The following is a 20,548-nucleotide window of genomic DNA, read 5'->3' on the forward strand; positions in this document are numbered from 1 at the left end:
CTTTACATTAAGGTTGCGCTCCATTAAGATGAGATCAAGCTAAGCACTAAAGTTTGCGATATCTACAAAGTCAAATTTGAAATAAAACTATTAGGTGTTGTTGTTATATTATAATAAATTAATAAAAAAAAGACAGATATTAAAATAACTCTAAATTTATATAAATGACCAATTGATGAAATGAAAAATAAATTGAAAAAAAACCAATTTTGAACATCAAAGGGAGACGATTGGTTTGCTCAATCATTGATTACTCCCTGCTTTCCCATTATTAGATGTTTGTAAAACACTTAGTCAATTTAATAAACTTAGAATAATAAAGCAACGGCACCAGCGGCAATAGCACCAACGGCACCAGCAGCACCTAATTGAGCAGCACCGTTCTTACCAGTGGTGGTAGCGTTGGAGTGGTTACCGGTAGCGTTAGCGGAAGCGTTAGCAGCAGAAACGGCACAAGCGGCGGTTAAAGCGACGACAATAGACTTGAATTGCATTGTGAATATAATTTAAATTTAGTAATTAATCTATTGAGATAGGCTTAATATGAGCTATGGACTGAAGAAAGGAAAAGAGAATGTGAAAAAGAAAATGGATCCTTTGGGAAAATCCTGATTAATTTATACTCTATAGGACCCAAAAATTTTTTTGTCAATTATTCCAGATAAATGAGTAATCAGTACACATAAAAAATTTCTTTTTTTTATTTTCCTTAAGGCAATTTAAAAAAATAATTTTTTTTTGTTATTTTAGCAAAAAAACAAAGCAAGATGGCTGAGTAAAAAAAAAAAGAGAAATATCAATAAACACGAAAATAAAATTTTATTTTTTTGTTATCCGGACTCATTTTTGTGTAACCTGTTCCTATTTAGGTTTTTTTTTTGTTCCGCGACTGATGCCGCAAATCGTCTAATCATGATGTGTTTACACACGCTTTAAGTTGTATTTGAAAAGTTAATGTTTAATTTACACTTTGTTTTCTGTAATAAAGTTTGAAACTTATACAAAGTGAAGGTAATTGTTAACCAAACAAAAGAATTTTTTTTTTTCTAACTCCTGTGGGCGTTCATTGCACAAACACGATAAATTGTTTTAATTGTTCGGTTGGTTTCACTTGATTTCCTAATCGGGATATATTCTATGCATCCACCACATTGAAACGCAAAATTATGCACTGGAAGAAAAAAACAAATATTAGCCAATATACACCTTCCAATTGGAAAGCTGGACTCGTGTTTTTTTTTGGAGGGGGGGGGAAGAATTTCAAGACATAATAATAGAGACATTTTGCAAGAGATTTGTCAAGCAAAGCTCCAATTTTTAGTTCACACAGTTTTCTATTTCGCTACTTTACGTACCTTTTTTTACATGAGCTTGCGTGTAATTCGTAAAACAATGTCGATTTTTTTTTCGTGTGGAAAAAGAATCTGGTGTATTTTTTTCGCAGCTTATCCCGTAAATGAATCCATTGAATGGTAGTAATGGTATGGTTACACATTCGAGTAGTGGGGCTTTCCGGAGTATGTATTGTCTCCTTTAACCAAATGAGACAAGTAGCCTGTTTGGGCAGGTTTGTCGTGTTCAACTCGGCGCAATTTGCTTAGCCTAAGGCTTTATTTTCTTCATTGTAAAAACTGCCCCCTCTAAACTGAGGTTATGCAGCTGGTGCCTTAGTTTCAAATCTCTACAAGTTCCAAGCTTTTCTTCAGTTTTAAGAATTTGATCCAACCGCGTTAGAAACGTGGTATTAAAAAAAAAAATTCTGAGCCATAGGCTAATTTGATTTGGACACAAAACCAGGGAATTGTACAAGAAAATTGTTAATTGTTGGTAAATCAACTTACATTCTAATGTACCGAACGATTGTTTCTTATCGTCAAGCTTTAAGTCAAGTTAATCGTAGCTTTTGAATGTCTATTACATTGTTTATCTATGTTGTTGATGACAACCAAAAAAAAAAGCAGACGAAGATACAATTGCATGACAAAACTTGTTAGCCCGAATTTCAAAACAAATCAAATGGCGCGACAAATTTGGTGCAGATACAGATGTGTGTGTACAATTTTTGCTTATCGTCTGAAAATTATTCCCCTATTAGATTTATAGTGCGATTATAATTCATGACGCCCCACATCACATCTGACGCCTCTGACAAGATACTCATCAACCAGATCCACAGTTACACACACGCGTCATGTTTAATTGGAACCTGACACCTTACCTAATCGGGTATAACTATGGAAAAATATGAATTATTTGCATCAATGCCATTACACATTTCCACCTCGTGTATCTATACTATGTTAATGTAAATAATAATTAAAAAGAATTTGTTCTTTCTATCCCCCACCCAGAAAAAAAAAAACAACTGAAACTGTATTTTTTTTATCCAAAAGTGTGGATTTTGCCCGCCTTGCCCTAAAAAATAATTATATTCGTCTCATACATTTAGACTCTAAACTAATCTGTCAATCTACCAATAATTTTGTTGCTATTTTTAAACATTTTTTTTTCTTCTCCTTTTTTGTATGCAGGTGCAGAGATGAATTTTTCTAGTTTGTTTCTTTTTTATGATTATTATTTTTTTTTCTTTTAGTTCCTATCCTATACCCCTTAAACGGATGCAACTATTACTTAATTCGATCTCATCGCGACTTGCAACCATATTCCATGACCATTGTCATGTATAGTACTTTGGAACTTGCATCAGATCGACGTGATTATTCTGTGCGTGTGAACCGCCTTTAGTTTTTTTTTATTATTTTTTGTAGTTTTGTTTTGCCTGTGTAGTTTGAACAGGTAGGCTAATTACCACAAATTGGGTGATTTGTGACAAAGTGCAACCATTTTGCAATCTACAGCTGTTATCGCTGATTTTGCTTGCTGAGTGGCAAGCTTTCAAACACAGCAAAGCGAATGCCGTAGTTGTTGAAACTCACCCATAGAAGCTACCGAAGTTTCTTTTCATGTTTACGTTTGCTATTTCCGTTGTTATTTCCGGCTATATGTTCCAACGATGATATCATTTATTATTTTACTTTTTTTTTGCAGATATTTCGGAATAAAAATTACCATGATGTAATAAATTAGATATCTAACTTGACACACGTAGCAATCATTATCCGAAATCCGTTTCATGTAGTGAACAATCTAAACATGTCATTTTGCATCGGGATTCAAACCGACAGATGCCTTACATTCCTGGTTGTTACAGGCGATGGATGCCAATTTCAGGCGCGGTACACGACCCCCTTCCGTAATTATTGTAAACAAACCAGAGTTAAGATTGCTGCAACGGTTTTATTTCATGAGCCGCAATGTCCATACTGGAATTATTGAAGGGTAGTAAGGTTAGTACTCTCAATCAAATAGCATTACTTTGTGGATGTCCTATTTTTTCAACTGTTAAATCAGAAAGAATTCTCGGAATTAAGTCAAGTATCGATTTCTATAATGGACACGTATTGAAAAGCACGAATCGAACTACTCTTGCCATTGATGTTGGTATTAAGAATTTTTCATATTGTAAATCAGAGGGCTCTTCATTTCCATTGACAATAACGAAATGGGATAAGATTAATTTGGATGCTAAATATGGCATGTCATATTCACCCATGCTTCATAAAGAATCATTACTAGACAAGAAAAGATACTTGAACCATATTGCATCCAAGATGATAGATGACAAACTACTACCTTGGGCTGATTTGGTGGTTATTGAATCTCAAAGAACTCGATCGAATAATAATTCATCTACATTACCTAATGCATTACTTAATCATACCTTGGAGAATTTAATATTTAGTAAGCGATATCCAGGACTAATAATACCCATGACTTCAAATCAAATGATTAGTTTTTGGTTTAATAGATTCATCAACAAAGAATCTATGAAGAAACTTAAGAGTACCAAGGTTATGAGAATGGAGTTAACATATAATTGGCTAGATGTATTGTTTACTCTTCCTAGCTTCAATTCTCAATTGTCCAATAGAAACCTTTTAGATTATTTAGGGTTGGATCGTAAGCAAAAGACTGATGATTTGATAGACAGCCTATTATATAACCTAACTTTAAACTGCACATTAGGACATTTGAGAGACCTTTCTAACTGGATCGAAGATGATGGTAGAGAACTCACTGGCTTTGTAGAAGAAAAGAACAAAATTCATTTACACTTGATAAGGCCAATAATTGAAAAATATGATTTGGAAGTAAAAGATGATTTTAAGGAATTGATTTGATGGAAATTTAGATTACCAAGAAGCAGGCATTATAAGAGGATTATAAGCTGATTTTGAAATTGGTTGGTATGGCCGCTGTTCCACTTCCCTATTAGGTTCAGTCTCGGTTATATTCCTGAATATAATAGTAGGTGGGGAAGCGAACGTGTTAGAATAACGTGGTAACAATGCGAACTGGCTTGTGTGTTTTCCATCGGACTTTAACCCAAGTTTGCCCACTTCAGGTATCGCATGAAATGATAAAATCAAAAGAAATGTACGGCCGTATATTTTACCCAGATACTCTAGACTGTGTTTTGACCAGTAAAAGAAAGAGAAAGAGATCTAAAATTCAGACGTGCAAATCCTTTTTAGTATAGAAATAATTAATCTACGCCTAAAGATTTATCTCCTCGATATACACCTAACTATATCTTTAGGGGGAATTTGGCTATAGAATTAGTAAAAAGACCTAGAAGTAGTCCCCTAGAAATATAAATATCTACTAGTATTCGGGTCAATATTGTAATCTCCGATCCAGATACTTTCGTTCGGGGCAAAAACAATGTTTTATTGTCCGGAAAATCTTCCCCACTAACCCCACAAACCGGTTCACGAAAATTTCAGACCACTATTGTTGCAACACAATTCCAAGGTTGTTTAAACGGTGGAACAGAGATAGTTACATGGAGTTATAAACTCTTGTGGGGAAGTCTGTTAATTGTGATAACGGGATTTTGAAACACTGTGCATTACAAGAAAAACTACCTTAGATTTGCTAATTGGATTGACTATTGACTTGGATGCTTCAATGGGAGGACTAAGGTCTTTCACCATTCTATAAGACACTAATTCAGAAGAAATATCATACTTTTAAGTATTTTCGATTTGTAATTAATACAAACTTTAACAAGAGCTAACCTTAACACTGCTTCCTTTAATCTGAGACTTAAAACAATAAAAGGTTTTTTTTTTTAATCAGGCTCGGCTTTTGGGTGCAAATCTTGTGGGGCCCCCCAAAAAAAATCTAAGGGACAGATACCTATTGCAAAAAACCCTTTTCGATGGAATTTAGTCCTTGTTATACTAGATATTTCAGTATATAAACCTAGTAAATTATTCTCGAAATATGTGTTTAGAAACAATTTTATTCAACAACATTGAGAATGTCCAAAAATTTAGAAGTAGACTCCATCAGAGACTTGCCATCTTCATTCGATGAAAGCACTTCATCGATAAACAAGACAATTACAAAAGTTGTAACCGATAATGAATTTGTGATTCTTGGTAACCAAAAATTCTATACCCATGAGTTAATGTCTGTATTTGGTCCAACATTAAATTTGGGTATCACTCCCGTATCTGCAAACAAAATAGGTAATCCTGCTCCAGTTGGTATGTTAACATTTGGATTAACTTGTTTTATCATGAGTCTTTATGGAGTCCATGCAGGGGGTATAACCGTATCTAATGTTGTTGTAGGGATGCTTATATTTGTTGGTGGTACAGGCCAGGCTCTTTGTGGGGTTGGTGAAATGATTATTGGAAATACATTTGGTGCTACAGTTATGCTTTCCTTTGCAAGCTTCTGGTTTAGTTATGGTGCAGTTCTTATTCCAAGTTTTGGAATTGAAGAAGCATACGCCGAGGATATGGACCAATTCAACAATGCCCTTGGATTTTTGTTAATGGGTTATGCAATCTTAGCTAGTTGGTTAACTACATTCACATTTAAGGCTTCTATCTCCATTCTCATTTTATTTGTCTGTATTACCATGACATTTTTGCTACAATCAATAGGGGCTATGACAGGAAATTCCCATGTAGCTTATGCTGGCCAAATATTTGGTATTTTCACTGGTCTTTCAGGTATGTATAATGGTTTAGTAGACTTGGCACTCAAAGAAACTACTTATTTTACCCTTCCTGTTGGACCTTTAAATTCCCATCATTAGAGATTTGCAATATTTAAATGTTCAGATTAGAATTCTTCAACCAAAGGGTCGGGATAGCGGGGGGACTCTTTGATGTTTTTGTTTAACTAATAATTACTACTATATATGGATTACGGAAAACAAATTGTTGTAAGTCTCTTATCCATGTTCTATTGCAACTTGGTTACATACGATAAAGATTAAATTTGTCTCCATCATTATTTAGGTGTAAAAAAAGTTAGTACAAAGTTCGCTTTCTTTTGCACTGAGCTACATGAACTTACGCCATATCTGGATGGTAGGATATAAAGTTATTCATTTTGTTCAGGGTGCCAAGATATTTTTAACTACTTACGCGAGAAACAGTTGAAAGGTAAAACAGAAGAGATAATAATAAACAGGTAACAGGGATATATCGTTGAATTCAAAGGCAGAACTTATCACTTCCTTGAACAATTTCATATATTTAACATTCGAACTGCTGCTGGTGATGCAGGTGATAGATCTGTTCTTCAGAGGTGAATCTGTTGATTATTATACAGCAGAATAGGAGATAACTTGTGAATTTGGGGGAAAGGATACATTGTAATGCATTTGCCGCACATATTATCTTCATTGTATCTTATTCCATACAATTTCTTTTTCGAGTGAAATTTTTTTGGAGGGGGGAATATTATTCTCCACCTACCCCGCAAAATGGGCGTTCCTTGAAAATCCCACTTTGATTGTATGCGAACAATTACCTATAATTCCATATCTACTGTAATGGTGGGGCAGTGAACATTCCTACTTGATATTACCACTTGTGGGGAAAGTGGGAGTTCTCCTCATAATCGGCTCTGATAAGGAATGTGTCGAAAAAGAAACATTTATCTAGCCGATTAGGTTTGATAACTAATTACTATGATTTCTTTTTTTGTGGGTGGTCGATAAAGTTCGAAGAGGTTGGCAAAAGACCTCAATATACCCGATACAAACCTAATAACTAGTTCAGTGGCAAATTGTCACCTGAAGAGCAATAGTACCTATTTGGCAATATGTGCTAATATGCAAGGAAGCAACACAAACAAAAGAAATTCTATTGATCGGCAAACTTTGAACAACTCCGAGAGGGTTATTTTTTTTCTGTTACTACCGGCAATATTTGGGTGCAAATCTTGTGGGGGTGGCTACTAATCAGACTTAACAACAAACGTATATTACAAGAACTGTCTTTACTTGTAATATTTCACTTCCTGATCTGGGGAATTCCATATAAAAACTTGGAAGTTACCTCTTCAAGAAACTGAAAGAAATTTGTTCACTATTATTTCCTAATGTCCAAAGATCAAGAAGTCTACTCTATTAGAGACTTGTCATCTTCGTTTGAAGAAAGCTCTTCATCATCAATAAGCAAAACAGTCACTAGAGTTGTAACCGATAATGAATTCGTGATTCTTGGTAACCAAAAATTCTACACCCATGAGTTAATGTCTGTATTTGGTCCAACATTAAATTTGGGTATCACTCCCGTATCTGCAAACAAAATAGGTAATCCTGCTCCAGTTGGTATGTTAACATTTGGATTAACTTGTTTTATCATGAGTCTTTATGGAGTCCATGCTGGAGGGATAACCATATCTAATGCTATTGTTGGTATGGTTATATTTGTTGGGGGAACTGGGCAAGTTATTTGTGGAATTGGTGAAATGATTATTGGAAATACATTTGGTGCTACAGCTATGCTTTCATTTGCAATGTTCTGGTTCAGTTATGCTGCTATTCTTATTCCAAGTTTTGGAATTGAAGCTGCCTATGCTGAACACATGGATCAATTTGAAAACGCTATAGGATTTTTGCTAATGGGGTATGCAATTTTGGCTATCGGACTCACCACGTTAACTTTAAAGGCTGCTGTTTCGATTGCAGTCTTATTTGTTTGTATTTCAATGACATTTTTATTACAATCTATCGGAGCAATGGTCGGGAATGCCAATGTTACTTATGCAGGTCAAGTATTTGGTATTTTTACTGGGATCGCAGGAATGTATAATGGATTAGCGGAAGTGTCCTTGAAGGAAAATAGTTATTTTTCCGTTCCTGTTGGTCCGTTAAGTTCACAGCACTAATTAATTACTATACGATTTAGTTGATCTAAATCTTAGTCAAGGGAATGGGGCCGCCTTGTTAATCTCTTTAATTTTGATTTTACTTGTTTTTCGTTACTACTAAAATATACATGATTACACGTACTTCTGTCTTATACGTGCCTCTCACCCGCATACATTAACGGGATCCTAAGCCGAATTCCTGGCTTACATCTTGCAAGAGAATCACTTTGTCTGGATAAATGTTTAACAGAAAAACAATACCCCCCGCAAATGTCTCCGACTTTGTGTGTGAATGTTGTTGCTCGTATCTGACACCCAAGTTGGTGGGGGGAGGGAAGTGAATGAAATTGTGTACACGCAAAAAACCGGAACAATAAAATTATCCGCAAAATATTGGGTGCAAAGGCACTAGCGCAAAAAAAAAAAACAACCTACTATTGTTCAAATTCTCGTAACAAAAGGACAAAACAAGCTGTAGTCCCCTCTGCATGGAGTCGTGTTTGATTTGATAATCATTTGTTTCAGGGAGCGCCAAGAGGATCATTTTTGATGCCCTGAGGCGTAGTTGAAAGAGGAGTAATTTGAAAGATATAAATACCTTCATCACTTTCCTTCAACAAGCTGAAAATGTCTTTGGATTCAACAAACATGTCATCCAAGGATAATACATCTGATTCACTCCATTCAGTTTCCTCTAACGCAGCATCCATCAACTCTGCTGATTTTCCAATTGCTAAAATTCAAACTACAGGTGATGGTAATGAATTTGTTATAATCGGTAGAACAAAATACTATCGTCATGAATTAATGAGTGCATTTGCTGGTTCTTTAAACCCAGGTCTTCACCCTCCTTCGCCTCACCATATTGCTAACCCTGCACCTTTGGGGTTGGCTGCATTTGCTGTTAGTACTCTTGTTATGAGTTTATATGGTCTCCATGCCAAGGGAGTAATGATTCCTAATGTTGCTGTTTCGTTAGCTTTGTTTTATGGTGGTGTTGGTCAAGTTACCTCTGGTATCTGGGAAATGATTCATGGAAATACCTTTGCTGCTACTTCTTTAGTTTCATTTGGCTGTTTCTGGTTTAGTTACGGTGCCATGATGACACCAAGCTTTGGAATCATGGAAGCATATATAACTGAAGACCCTACTCAATTAGAAAATGCAATTGGATTTTATTTGATGGGTTGGGCTATTCTTGCATTAATGTTTTTGATTTTAACTTTCAAGTCTACACTTTCATTTGTGTCATTATTTGTGTTCATCTTTATGACTTTCTTCCTACAAAGTATTGGTGCTATGGTCAATAGTCCAACATGTACTTTAGCTGGTAACTATTTTGGTATGTTCACCGCAGCATCTGGATTCTATAATGCATATGTTGGTATGGCCACTAAGCAAAATTCATATTTCCAGTTCTCTGAATTTCCAATTTCAATGTTTTCCAAGAAGAAATGAACACTGTTATGAATTATGACTTTCAATTCTTCACTACATGGGGCCGGTACTTTTGTTTTATATAGCTTTTTCTCTTTATTATTTTTACCATTACTACTACTATTAATATACGACAGATTAATGAAATCAGCAAATATGAATTAAATATACGCTACATTGTGAAACTAACCTTAATAAATACCCTACAACTTTTTTTTTAAATAATGCCATAAATTCAACCTCCAGACTCTGTTTTTTTTGTTTAAATAATATTCTGTGTTTCCTTAGGAATAGTGATTTTCTGTTGATGATGATGAGAATTGACTGAATCAGTTGGTCTTAAACTGAGGGAATCGTGGTTATCATTTGGTTGCGATTCATCCTGATCATCTGTTGTTATTTCAAACAAAATTTCATCATCATCATTGATTTTGTCATTTGATGATGAACCTTGTGTGGATATTTGGTTGTTGTCGATATTCTCATTCCTTTGTTCATCATCATCTTCTTCTTCGTCGTCGTCATCATCATCCTCGTCGTCGTCGTCATCATCATCTTCTTCATCATCGTCTTCATTTTCATCGTCCTCATTTTCATCTTCTTCATCATCATCTTCATCATTATTCTCATCTTCTTCGAGTAAATCACCCTGTCTCTTCTTTTCTGCCTTTATCGCAATAATCTTTCTTCTTAAAATATCTACAACTTCAGTCCATTCTCTCATACCCCCCATACCGATATCACCACAAACCAATACTTTTTCGACCGGCTTCAAAACCTCAATCCCAAAATCAGGACAAGTAATAATATTAATTTGCTTTGCGGTAATTGGATGGGTATACATAAATGTATTCATTGCTGGAGCAACAATTATAGGCTTCTTAACAGCTTGACCTGAAATAGAAGGTGACCAAGATCTAACTATTGAAGTTAATAAATTGTCTGCTATACCATTGGAAATCTTGGCCAAGGTGTTTGCGGAAAGAGGAGCAATCAACATAATATCAGCCCACCTTCTCAATTCATTATGGAGAATCAATCTGTCATATGGATTCTTGGGTTTCTTAGGATTTAAATTAGAAGTCAGAGTAGATGGAGTAATTGTACTTGAAGGTTCATTGAAATTTGCCCATTCATCTTCATCACGCCAAATCTTTACATCATTATGAATCTTCAACCCACGGAGAAAATGACTAGCGGATTTTGTCAACACTAACTGGATGGAAACCTTATTGGTGGTAAAGATTTGAAATAATTTATCAATTATTTGTGGCATTTTAATAGTGGCAACTGATCCAGTACATGCTAATAATATATGGAATTTCCCGTCGTCTTGCTTGGTCAAATATTGTTGGAATGGGACTGGTGGACCCACTGGTGATGCAACAATTGTCTTATTAGATTTTTTAATTGAGCTTCGTCGGGATGAATTGTTACTGTTAGTACCATTAATCTTAATCGGTACTGCCGGGGAGGCGCTAGGTGGTGGGCTAGGAGAAGCAATCCTTATAGATTCTGGTTTCTGTTCAAAACTAAACACCCGACTCATATCTCCAGCCTCAACAGGGGTATCTCCTACACCCGGAGTAATTGGTGACATAGCACTGTCCTTAGCCAACCCTCCAGTTTGTAATTGATGAAGGTGGGGGTTTGGATATGACTTGCTTGGTGAAGGTGCATGCGAATTGACTAAAAAAGACAATACGTCATTTGTTGAAGTATTGGTTTTAACCGATGTATTTCTTGAAGGAACATTTGATCCAGGTTGTGATGCTTGTTGTTGTTGCTGCTGTTGATGCTGTTGTGGAGCTTGTGGTTGTTGGCTGTGAGGTGCATTTTCTTGCATCACATTGGTGGCAGAAGGTTGGGCCGAAATAGTAAATCTTCTAATTCGCTCCTGGGACTCTAAATCTCCAAAGGATACACTTGGATTCCGGAGTGGGGTACCTGAAGAATTTGAACCTGTTGCTGATTGAATTGGTGTTATTGGAGATTGCAGTGTACTTGCTACCCCTTTAGTATTAGTTAAGATCCTAGGTGATTCAAGCTTAGTAATTGGTTTGGCTGGAGGCGGGTTGACCTGAAGCTGCTGTTGAAGCAGTTGCCGTAGTTGACCCACAGATTCATCAGTAGTTGGAGCTGGAGCTGGAGCTGATTGTTGTTTGTCGGTTGACGCGGTTGAAGTATTGAGAATTGGTTGTTGTCTAGATTGTTTTGGTGAAAGTGCCTCACCCATCGGATCAGGTAAAGGCGAATAATCTTCTGATGCAGGTTCAGTCATGAAGGATTGAAAGTATACAAGTATTAGCTTTGTAACTGGGTGTTGATCGTCTAAGTGGCTAGTAGATTGAGAGTCTTTGAAAGGGTGAAAAGTCTCTGGATTCAGTTATGAATGTGTTAAAGTGGGAGAGGCAAAGGATCTTAAATTTTTTTTCTGCCTATATAAAATTTGTGGGTGATTTTTTTTTAACGCAGCGTTAAAGGAAAGAAAAGGAAAGGGAAAAAAAAAAATAAAAATTTTTTGGGGGTCTCACTTGTGTTTTTACTATGGTTTATTTTTGGAATAAAAATTGATCCGAAAACAATCGGCTAATATTGGCGCTGTGGCCAGTGAAATGTTTCCATTTCTGTATAGTATCCGCCTATAGGTTATCTTTTTTATAGATGGAAAGAACATTATGGTATTTTGTAATTGGGAAAGTAAATAATTAAGCGGTTATATTATGTTCAATGAGCTCTGAAAGAACACTTTTTACCAAACCACGGTTGATTACCACAGTTGATTACCACGAGTTTGGATTTGTAGTAAATGCTATCATTTTGGGTTTTACTCTTGTTTCAAAGTACTGAAGAGGGTATTCTTGTCTGATGATCCAAGGAAGCATATGTAGCCCCGGTTGCGCTTGCGACAGTAGTATTTTTTTACGACAATTATTTTCGACACTGAATTTTCTTAATACAAAGAAAAAACACGGTGTTGAAAATAGTAACCATACAGTTTTGTTCTCTAGAATATACATATCAATATGAATCTTCGTCAACAAATAACTCAATTCTTAACCCTTGCATATGTGTTTAGTTCTGCCTTTGTTGCTTGGAAAACATTGGGTATAGTCACCAACTCACACTCACCAATTGTGGTTGTTCTTTCAGGATCTATGGAACCAGCTTTCCAAAGAGGTGATATATTGTTCCTTTGGAATAGAGACAAGCAACAGAAAGTTGGTGATATTGTAGTTTATGAAATTGAAGGAAAGTCTATACCTATTGTCCACCGTGTTTTACGTGAGCATCATAATCTGGAAAAACAATTACTTTTAACTAAGGGGGATAATAATGCTGTTGACGATTTATCATTATATGCTAAGAAGCAAAGCTATTTGAATAGAAAGGAAGATTTAATTGGTACTGTTAAGGGATACTTGCCATTCATTGGCTATATTACTATTTTAATTAGTGAAAATATTTATTTCAAATATGGTTTGTTGGGCTTAGTTGGTCTATCTAGTGTTTTTTTTGAATAGTTTCTACATATTAATATAAATATAGTTCATTAAGTGTTCTTGTATTCTTTCTATGTCTGTGCTTGTGTGGTATTGTAGAAATTCTAGTGTATGTAGCAAGTTAAAGGAGATTTACCTACCCCGTTCTCGATTCTTCAAGTAAATTACCAAACCTGAAAGTGTTGTCCAAAAACTATATTTGAGATATATCTAACTATGTGAACAATGTCAGGTCAATTTTTACTTTCAGGTAAAAGCACGGGCGTACCCAGGTATATAAAAGGTGGATTACTAACGTGCCTTTTGCTCACTTAATACTGGTTTAAATAATCTAGACAAACTAAATTTGCTCTAATTCACATTTTATTCACATAATGATTATGCAAAATTGGTTTAGTTCCCTATGTCAACAATTGCAGGTACGAGTTGTTGTTATAATAGCAAAGTCTAAACTAAGTAATTGGTAGCGGTGGCTTCTCGTCTAGCGACCACCTTGAAGCAACAAAAAAAAAGTGCAGCAATTTGCGTGACCGAATGGGTATCTTTGAAATGTGTCATGAAACAGTGGTATCAATAACATTTACTACGTATACATACGACCAGCGGTTTTTATGCTGATTCGATGGCTTCGCCTACAAATGAATCACTTCTCCGTATAACTTTAATGGCCTACGTTGAAACCACAAAAATAAAAAAAGGGATGATGTAATGAGCTGATAAGAAAATGAGCAGCAAAAAAAAAGTCTAAAAAATAATCACACAATGAATCTGGATCATTCCCAGAAATGACTAAAATCTCATCTGGCGGTCATCAGTGGCGAATAAATATCTTATCTTTTCCTGTAAACATTACCCCTTTTAATACATCCTATTAGTTCACACAAATGATATAACCTCAACAACAATGTTTAACATTGAATTATTAAAGGAATGTCCTGATGACATTATCTTTAAAATATTAGACCATAATTTCCTAGCGGTACATGATATCTACAACTTCCTTTTCTATAAGTCAACCCATGACGTTGCTCAGCAAGTTTTAAACAAGCGAAGCTTAATTCATTTGACTATTGGAAAAAGGAAAAACTGTGAAAGTGTAATTACTTCTAGCCATGATTACGAGATAACTAAAGGCCCATATTTCTGGCATATTTACTACAACTATGCCAATAAGGATTTATTCTTGTCGTGGTATGATAGACACAAATATATTCAAAATTATGTTGTGCAGATTTTCTTAGACCAATTCCAATTTGAAAGTTTGCAGTTTTTGCAAATTCTCAAGTATAAGAAAATTAAGATTTATTTGAACTACGAGTCTGATTTCAATCATACTGTCAGGAAGTTCACTCATATCATATGGCCCATGATTGGTGAAATTTTTGATTTGAGTAATAATTTTGTTAATCTAATTTTGGAATATGAAAGTTCAATTGACCAGAACTTAACCATCGACTTGTCAAACCTTAATCAATTTGAATTTAGACATTATACCCCAACTTATAGGCTGATTGAATTTAAAGTCAATGACAAGTTGCAAGAATTGAAAATTAATAATATTAGCATGTTACCAATAACTATAAAGTTAAGTTCAATTCCACTAAATATCACTCAATTCTTGTGCAATGGTCCGATTGCAAATCTAGTGTATCTAGGACATTTCTTAACTAAATGTCCCAATTTACAAAAATTGTCAATTTCAAAAGCCCATTTGTCAAATTTTCCGGATTTTATTGACATAATTTCTCCAATGGGCCTACCAAGGTTGGCTTGGTTAGATTTAAGTAATAATGAATTTGGTAATATCGAAGATTTAGATTTGTCGACTATATTCCCAAACTTATCCACTTTCATCATGAAATTCGAGCAATTGAAAACCCATAGGTTTAGATTTAGTGATATCACCTTCCCAGATACTTTAACCTCGTTGATACTACACGACAAAGGTATATCAAAATTCACCAATATTGAAGGAATTAAATTCTTGAAGTATCTTGATCTATCCTATAATTACCCGCAAGATTTCGAAATTCCCCAGAGGGTGTCTCATATTACCACTTTAAACCTTTCATACAATAGAACCATATTATCATCGATTTATAGATTTAACAGAAGGGATATATCCAACTATATATTCTTTCATGTGACAGAATTGCATTTACAAGGATGTAATATTACCAATGAAGATTTGGAACATTTAGAAGCTGATTACCAACATCTGAAACATTTGCCCAAATCTTGTGTGGAGTATCTCGACTTGTCTAATAACAAACTTTCCAATTTAAGACTGTTTTCTGGTAAGTTGTTTACAAACTTACCATTGAAATACCTTGATTTGTCATTTAATGCATTCACTTACTTGAATAAAGATATATTTCCAATAACTAGACAAATCTACCCAAATTTATCTAAAGTAAATCTTACTGGGAATGCAAGGTTACATAATATCACCTTAAGTAATGATTATCCAGAGTTGGAACTTATGTATACTCCATTTGAAAGAACCAAACCTACTAATTGTTAATTTACTATATTTATAATATCCCTATTTTCTAATATACAAAGACATCATACTTTTATGTCAATTGATCTATACTTGGTGACATTGTAGTATCATGAGAATTATTATTGGGAGGAATGTATGAAGTTCCATATCCTAACCGTTTTTCTTCATTACTATGGTGTGTCTGTGGAGTAATCACAGTTTCATTCAACAACACAGGACTAAATTCAACAATAATCTTTCTTAAATTGGTTCGTCTGATTGGCTTAGACAAGAATCCACTCATTCCATTGTTCAAACATTCTCGAACATTGCTTTCATCTGCAAATGCCGTCAAGGCAATGATTGGATTGTTGTAATGTAAATTATTTCTAATCATCTTGGTAGCCAACAATCCATCAATCTTTGGCATCTGGATATCCATAAATATTAAATCAAACACGTCATCCTGTTCAATTGATTCCTTAACAAGACTAATAGCTTCAGCTCCATTACATGCCATGGCAATATTATTAAATCCTTCTAATTTCAACATTCGTCTAATAACTTCTTGATTCACAAGATTATCTTCAGCCACAAGGATCTTCAAATGAGAAATTTCATCAAGCAAAGTGCTATTATGATCACTGGTTGATTTCTTACTGTCACCCCCGGAATTGGCCGTACCAGTTGAGCTGCGTGTATATAATGGTGGTTTCGATTCAAATGATTTATTGCTATTGGCAAATTTTAATGGACTGGAAGCAACTTCATCTTGACTTTCTGAATCTCTGTTACTTTCGAGATTTTCATCATCTTCAAATACAACCCTTCTATTAACTTTAGCATTAGGGTTGAATTCATCATCGCAGAAATCATTCAAGTCTTCTGGATCCACAATAATCTCTCCAGTTTGAGGTATTGGGATAGTTAATGTGAAAGTAGAGCCTTGCCCAATGGTAGATTTTAAGGTTAAAGTTCCCTTCATCATAGTAGCCAATTGTTTACAAATAGACAATCCTAACCCGGTACCTCCATAACTTCTAGATAATGTTTGATCACCTTGTACAAATGGTTCAAACACTTTTTCTTGTAATGCAGGTTCAATACCTGGTCCAGTATCAGTAACATCAATTTGAATCACCCACGTCTTGGGGTTATATAATTTTCTCATTCTATAAGTCTTGTTATTCTTGATAATCTCATTATTTGAAATATTGGTAGGATCAACCAATGGCTTCTTTTCAAAAGTAGGATATCCTTTGAATTCCGGTTGAGGAATTATATTGATCTGTTGGCGTTGGGAGGAGGTTGGTGAAGTAATTGGAGCTAGTTCGCCACCTTTTTCATCGGTAATCAGATGAGTAGAATCAGTTCCTGAAGAAACACTCTGTTGTTTCTCATCAATGTATGAGGAATCCTTACTTGGCACTTCTCCTTCATTGGATGAACTGCTTGATGGTATTGGAATTTCTGGTAATGATTTATTATTAAATTGAGATTCAAATATTTTGTTTTCGTATTCTTGTGTAGATAATGTTATTATACTCATTACATCGTCTTGGTTAAGAATATCTTCCTTTTGTTCAGCTTCTTTCTTTCTCCTCTTGAATATTCCTCGTTTCGATGATATACTTGTAGTCAGCTCATTAGAAGGTGTTTCGTTCATTATATAAACCTTGGTGAAATTCTCTCGCTGTGATCGTTCTAAATCATATTCACCCAATATTTTAAACGTAACGTCGACAGAACCATCAACAGGAGTGAACTTTAAGGAATTTGAAACTAAATTCATGACAATCTGAATAATTCTATTGGAATCTCCATAAATAATCAATTTTCTAAAGAAATTAGGCTTGACAAAGATCTTGAAGTTAACTCGCTGATCTTGAGCTAACTTATTAAAAATTGATTTAATTTGGTAAACAATTTCAAGAATTTGGAAATTGGATTTTTCCAATTTGGATCTGTTCAATGTGTTTTTCGAGTAGGTCAACAATTCAGTCAAGATATGTAATAATAATTCCCCTGATCTATGAATTAATTTTAACGAATCTTGTATTCTTGTCTGATCCTCTTCTTCCATAGCAATAGATGTCATACCTAAAATCCCATTAAGTGGTGTCCTCAATTCATGAGATATGTTTGCAATGAAAACGGTTTTGGCTTCATTGGCAGCTTCAGCTTCAATCTTACTAGCCTCCAATTCCTTAGTTCTTAATTTAACTCGATCTTCTAAATGAGTGTACTGTTTATCTAATTCTTCCGTCATGATATTAAATGCTTCAGATAATTCCGTTAATTCATCTTTAAAGAATTTCTTAGATCTTGGGATTCTAGCAGGTAATAATATCCCTGTTGAATAAACTGAATTTGTTGTGCCGGTTTGTGTTGAATTTATTGAATTACTTCGACTTGTGTGCTTTTTTGATGCGAGGGGAATCAGTTCATAATCATTTCCAGAACCATCAGCTCCTCCACCTCCTCCATTATTTCCTTTCTCCTTTTTATATCGCGTAATTGCCTCTGTGGCTAACTTCAATTTGGTGATGGGTCTAATAAACCACACTGCAAGCGGGAAAGTAATCAAACACATAAATGCACCAATTCCAATTACAACACCAATAATTATTCGCTTTAACGTATTTATCGGTTCCATGAATACCGACCTTTGTTGAACGACAATAATGATCCATTTTGTATCATTATCGATACTTATCGGCGTAAATCCAATAGCTACTCTATTTCCTGAGTACGACCGAACATTTGTATTTGATCCTGTATTACTCTCTATAGCAACTTTTATTGATGATGACGAGTTAATATTATAAATATTACCCGGTTCTAGCAAACTATTAGACACCGGGAAAACAGTTTCAAACCCAATTGGTTGCACACTCGTATCATTCTGTGCATTATCAGAATTGTTATCAATTCCCAGAACAAGCGTACCATATATTGGTTTTACTGCTATTGCTTGATAATCTGGTTGACCACTTGCATTTGCATTTAATGCAAGTTGAATATTTTGTGCTGATGCAATGACACTAAGATATCCCGAAACACTTGGTTGATCAAGAATGATGGAAGAATTGGAATATACTGGTAAGGTAATGCCCATGAAATACGTACTTGTTAATTCATGAGAGTTGTTTGCAATAGGACCTGTGAAATATACTGAACTGTCACTATCGGCTTGGGGATTTAATAATGTGCTTGGGATTGTTGCATTCGGATGTAATGGGAATAATGCTGATAACGTTGGATCTGATACTATTGTGGAATTACTATAACTTGAAGCCATAACTTCCAAATCTAAATTGTATAATTTGGCAGCAGCAAATAATTCCGTGGATGCCATTAATTGGTCTAATGTTTGTTGGGCTCTGCTGAAAATTTCAACGGAATTATTACCAGCTTTGTATTGTGATAAAGGTGTGGTGATAGCTTCTACATTTGTAAGCCATAATACTTGATATGATATATATATTATGGATTGTTGAACTTGGGTGGCTTTTAATTGGGCAATAACTTCTAGTCGTTCTTTTCGAAGGTTGTTAAGATTAGTACTAAAATAAACACCTGTGACTATAGCCAATATTAAAAGGGAAAACAACGATGCAAAGCAAACGAGAACAATTAACTGGGGACGAATCCCAATCTTTAATCGTCTCATATTGGTAATGTGTCAAGGTTTTATATTATATGAGTCATGAAATGAATGAAAGTTAGGCTGATATCGTAAAGGATCTAGCTAGCGGATGTTTGTTTATCTGTTGGGTGATTGGTTGGTTGGTTGGTTGGTTTGTGAACAAGCTAATAGGAGTAGGTTAATGTTGTTGTCTGTCCAGAAGGTAAGATCTGAAGGTGTTGCTGGTTTGACGACAAAATCTGTGTGGCCGCTTTTTTTGATTTAACCCTATTTATTCACACAAGTATTTCGATGGTAAAGGTTTAAAATTTCCTAGTGTTGATTATAAGAGAAAACAAAGGAAACAAATATGATTAATAAAGAAGGTTTTACTATTTTGTGCCGTTGTCAAATTTCTTTCTGTCTATTGTTTAGCCCCAAAGAGGTTCAATCAAAGTCTGACCCCCCAAAAAAAGAAACAATCTTTTTTTTACGGCGGTCACGTGTGTAGAGTTGTTAAATTCTCATGACCCTCCCCAACTTCCTCCCCCGGGTATTTCATGATGTCATATATTTACGTAATACGTCAATAAAGCTATGTCGTGAGGGATTTACGGAATATTTCGGTTTAACTTTGTGATGTAATTAATATAATTACCGCAATTTAAGTTCAATCTTTTCGTGGCACATTTAATGCTGTTTAGTAATCATCTCGACAAGCATTGTTGCCTTTTTTCCTCAATATGTCGATGCTAAAAATAGCAGTGTACTTAACGAGGCGAAAGTATCGCCATATTTGACCTTTTGAACAGAAATTATCAGGTTATAAAAACCTTTCTAATTGAAATTAGTGCTACTTGTGCTTTATTTATATTCCTATGTATATCTGGTCTTATGTATGAATACCCCTTTTAAAAAAGCAAACATAACGTTCCACGTCCATTGATATTGGAGTTCATAGTTGCTTTGGAGGGCAAAAGCTACAGTTACAGTATTTCAAAATTTGATCTCTCAGTCATATACTGTTGCTTGTATTTTTCCAAATAGGTTCGTCCTAGGTGTTAGACCACTCGAAATTGACATTTGGTAGCATTACCAAGGCCAAATAACATGGTTTAGGAAACCTATGTGAACCAATTAATGCGACTATGGAAAACATTTTGGTAATTAAGAAGCTCGATATTGTACTTCAATTAAGTTATCACGGTATTGAATTTAAAAGAAGCCAAGATAAATTTAGGATTCAATAAT

General features: G+C 34.9%; 9 protein-coding genes across 9 annotated transcripts; 6 read left to right on the top strand and 3 right to left on the bottom strand. All coding sequences in view use genetic code 12, as the record gives it.

Annotated features, from left to right (window-relative positions):
* Positions 1-90: 90 nt before the first annotated feature.
* On the bottom strand, positions 91-557 carry SPAPADRAFT_59953 (uncharacterized protein; the record flags this gene model as incomplete). The annotated part of the gene is made up of 1 exon (XM_007374042.1): positions 91-557. One exon carries the CDS (start codon positions 492-494, stop codon positions 309-311), a length of 186 nt encoding a protein of 61 aa, XP_007374104.1.
* Positions 558-3,314: 2,757 nt separating this feature from the next.
* On the top strand, positions 3,315-4,241 carry CCE1 (cruciform cutting endonuclease; the record flags this gene model as incomplete). The annotated part of the gene is made up of 2 exons (XM_007374043.1): positions 3,315-3,342; positions 3,370-4,241. 2 exons carry the CDS (start codon positions 3,315-3,317, stop codon positions 4,239-4,241), a joined length of 900 nt encoding a protein of 299 aa, XP_007374105.1.
* A 1,128-nt stretch (positions 4,242-5,369) lies between these two features.
* On the top strand, positions 5,370-6,391 carry SPAPADRAFT_59955 (acetate uptake transporter family protein; the record flags this gene model as incomplete). Its single annotated transcript, XM_007374044.1, has 1 exon — positions 5,370-6,391. The coding sequence occupies one exon, from the start codon at positions 5,387-5,389 to the stop codon at positions 6,173-6,175; it is 789 nt and encodes a 262-aa protein (XP_007374106.1).
* Positions 6,392-7,033: 642 nt separating this feature from the next.
* SPAPADRAFT_65651 (acetate uptake transporter family protein) lies at positions 7,034-8,386 on the top strand (the record flags this gene model as incomplete). Its single annotated transcript, XM_007374045.1, has 1 exon — positions 7,034-8,386. The coding sequence occupies one exon, from the start codon at positions 7,471-7,473 to the stop codon at positions 8,260-8,262; it is 792 nt and encodes a 263-aa protein (XP_007374107.1).
* Positions 8,387-8,879: 493 nt separating this feature from the next.
* On the top strand, positions 8,880-9,702 carry SPAPADRAFT_149525 (acetate uptake transporter family protein; the record flags this gene model as incomplete). The annotated part of the gene is made up of 1 exon (XM_007374046.1): positions 8,880-9,702. The coding sequence occupies one exon, from the start codon at positions 8,893-8,895 to the stop codon at positions 9,700-9,702; it is 810 nt and encodes a 269-aa protein (XP_007374108.1).
* Positions 9,703-9,943: 241 nt separating this feature from the next.
* On the bottom strand, positions 9,944-11,095 carry SPAPADRAFT_59958 (phosphopantothenoylcysteine decarboxylase complex subunit; the record flags this gene model as incomplete). Its single annotated transcript, XM_007374047.1, has 1 exon — positions 9,944-11,095. A coding segment is annotated over one exon (1,152 nt), but the record flags the coding sequence as incomplete, so codon positions are not given.
* A 1,595-nt stretch (positions 11,096-12,690) lies between these two features.
* Positions 12,691-13,743, top strand: SPAPADRAFT_59959 (signal peptidase complex catalytic subunit; the record flags this gene model as incomplete). The annotated part of the gene is made up of 1 exon (XM_007374048.1): positions 12,691-13,743. The coding sequence occupies one exon, from the start codon at positions 12,708-12,710 to the stop codon at positions 13,203-13,205; it is 498 nt and encodes a 165-aa protein (XP_007374110.1).
* A 345-nt stretch (positions 13,744-14,088) lies between these two features.
* On the top strand, positions 14,089-15,708 carry SPAPADRAFT_49563 (uncharacterized protein; the record flags this gene model as incomplete). The annotated part of the gene is made up of 1 exon (XM_007374049.1): positions 14,089-15,708. One exon carries the CDS (start codon positions 14,089-14,091, stop codon positions 15,706-15,708), a length of 1,620 nt encoding a protein of 539 aa, XP_007374111.1.
* A 52-nt stretch (positions 15,709-15,760) lies between these two features.
* On the bottom strand, positions 15,761-19,342 carry SLN1 (Sln1p; the record flags this gene model as incomplete). The annotated part of the gene is made up of 1 exon (XM_007374050.1): positions 15,761-19,342. One exon carries the CDS (start codon positions 19,340-19,342, stop codon positions 15,761-15,763), a length of 3,582 nt encoding a protein of 1,193 aa, XP_007374112.1.
* Positions 19,343-20,548: the final 1,206 nt, after the last annotated feature.

Source organism: Spathaspora passalidarum (assembly GCF_000223485.1).
Source record: "Spathaspora passalidarum NRRL Y-27907 unplaced genomic scaffold SPAPAscaffold_2, whole genome shotgun sequence".
Classification (NCBI taxonomy): domain Eukaryota; kingdom Fungi; phylum Ascomycota; class Pichiomycetes; order Serinales; family Debaryomycetaceae; genus Spathaspora; species Spathaspora passalidarum.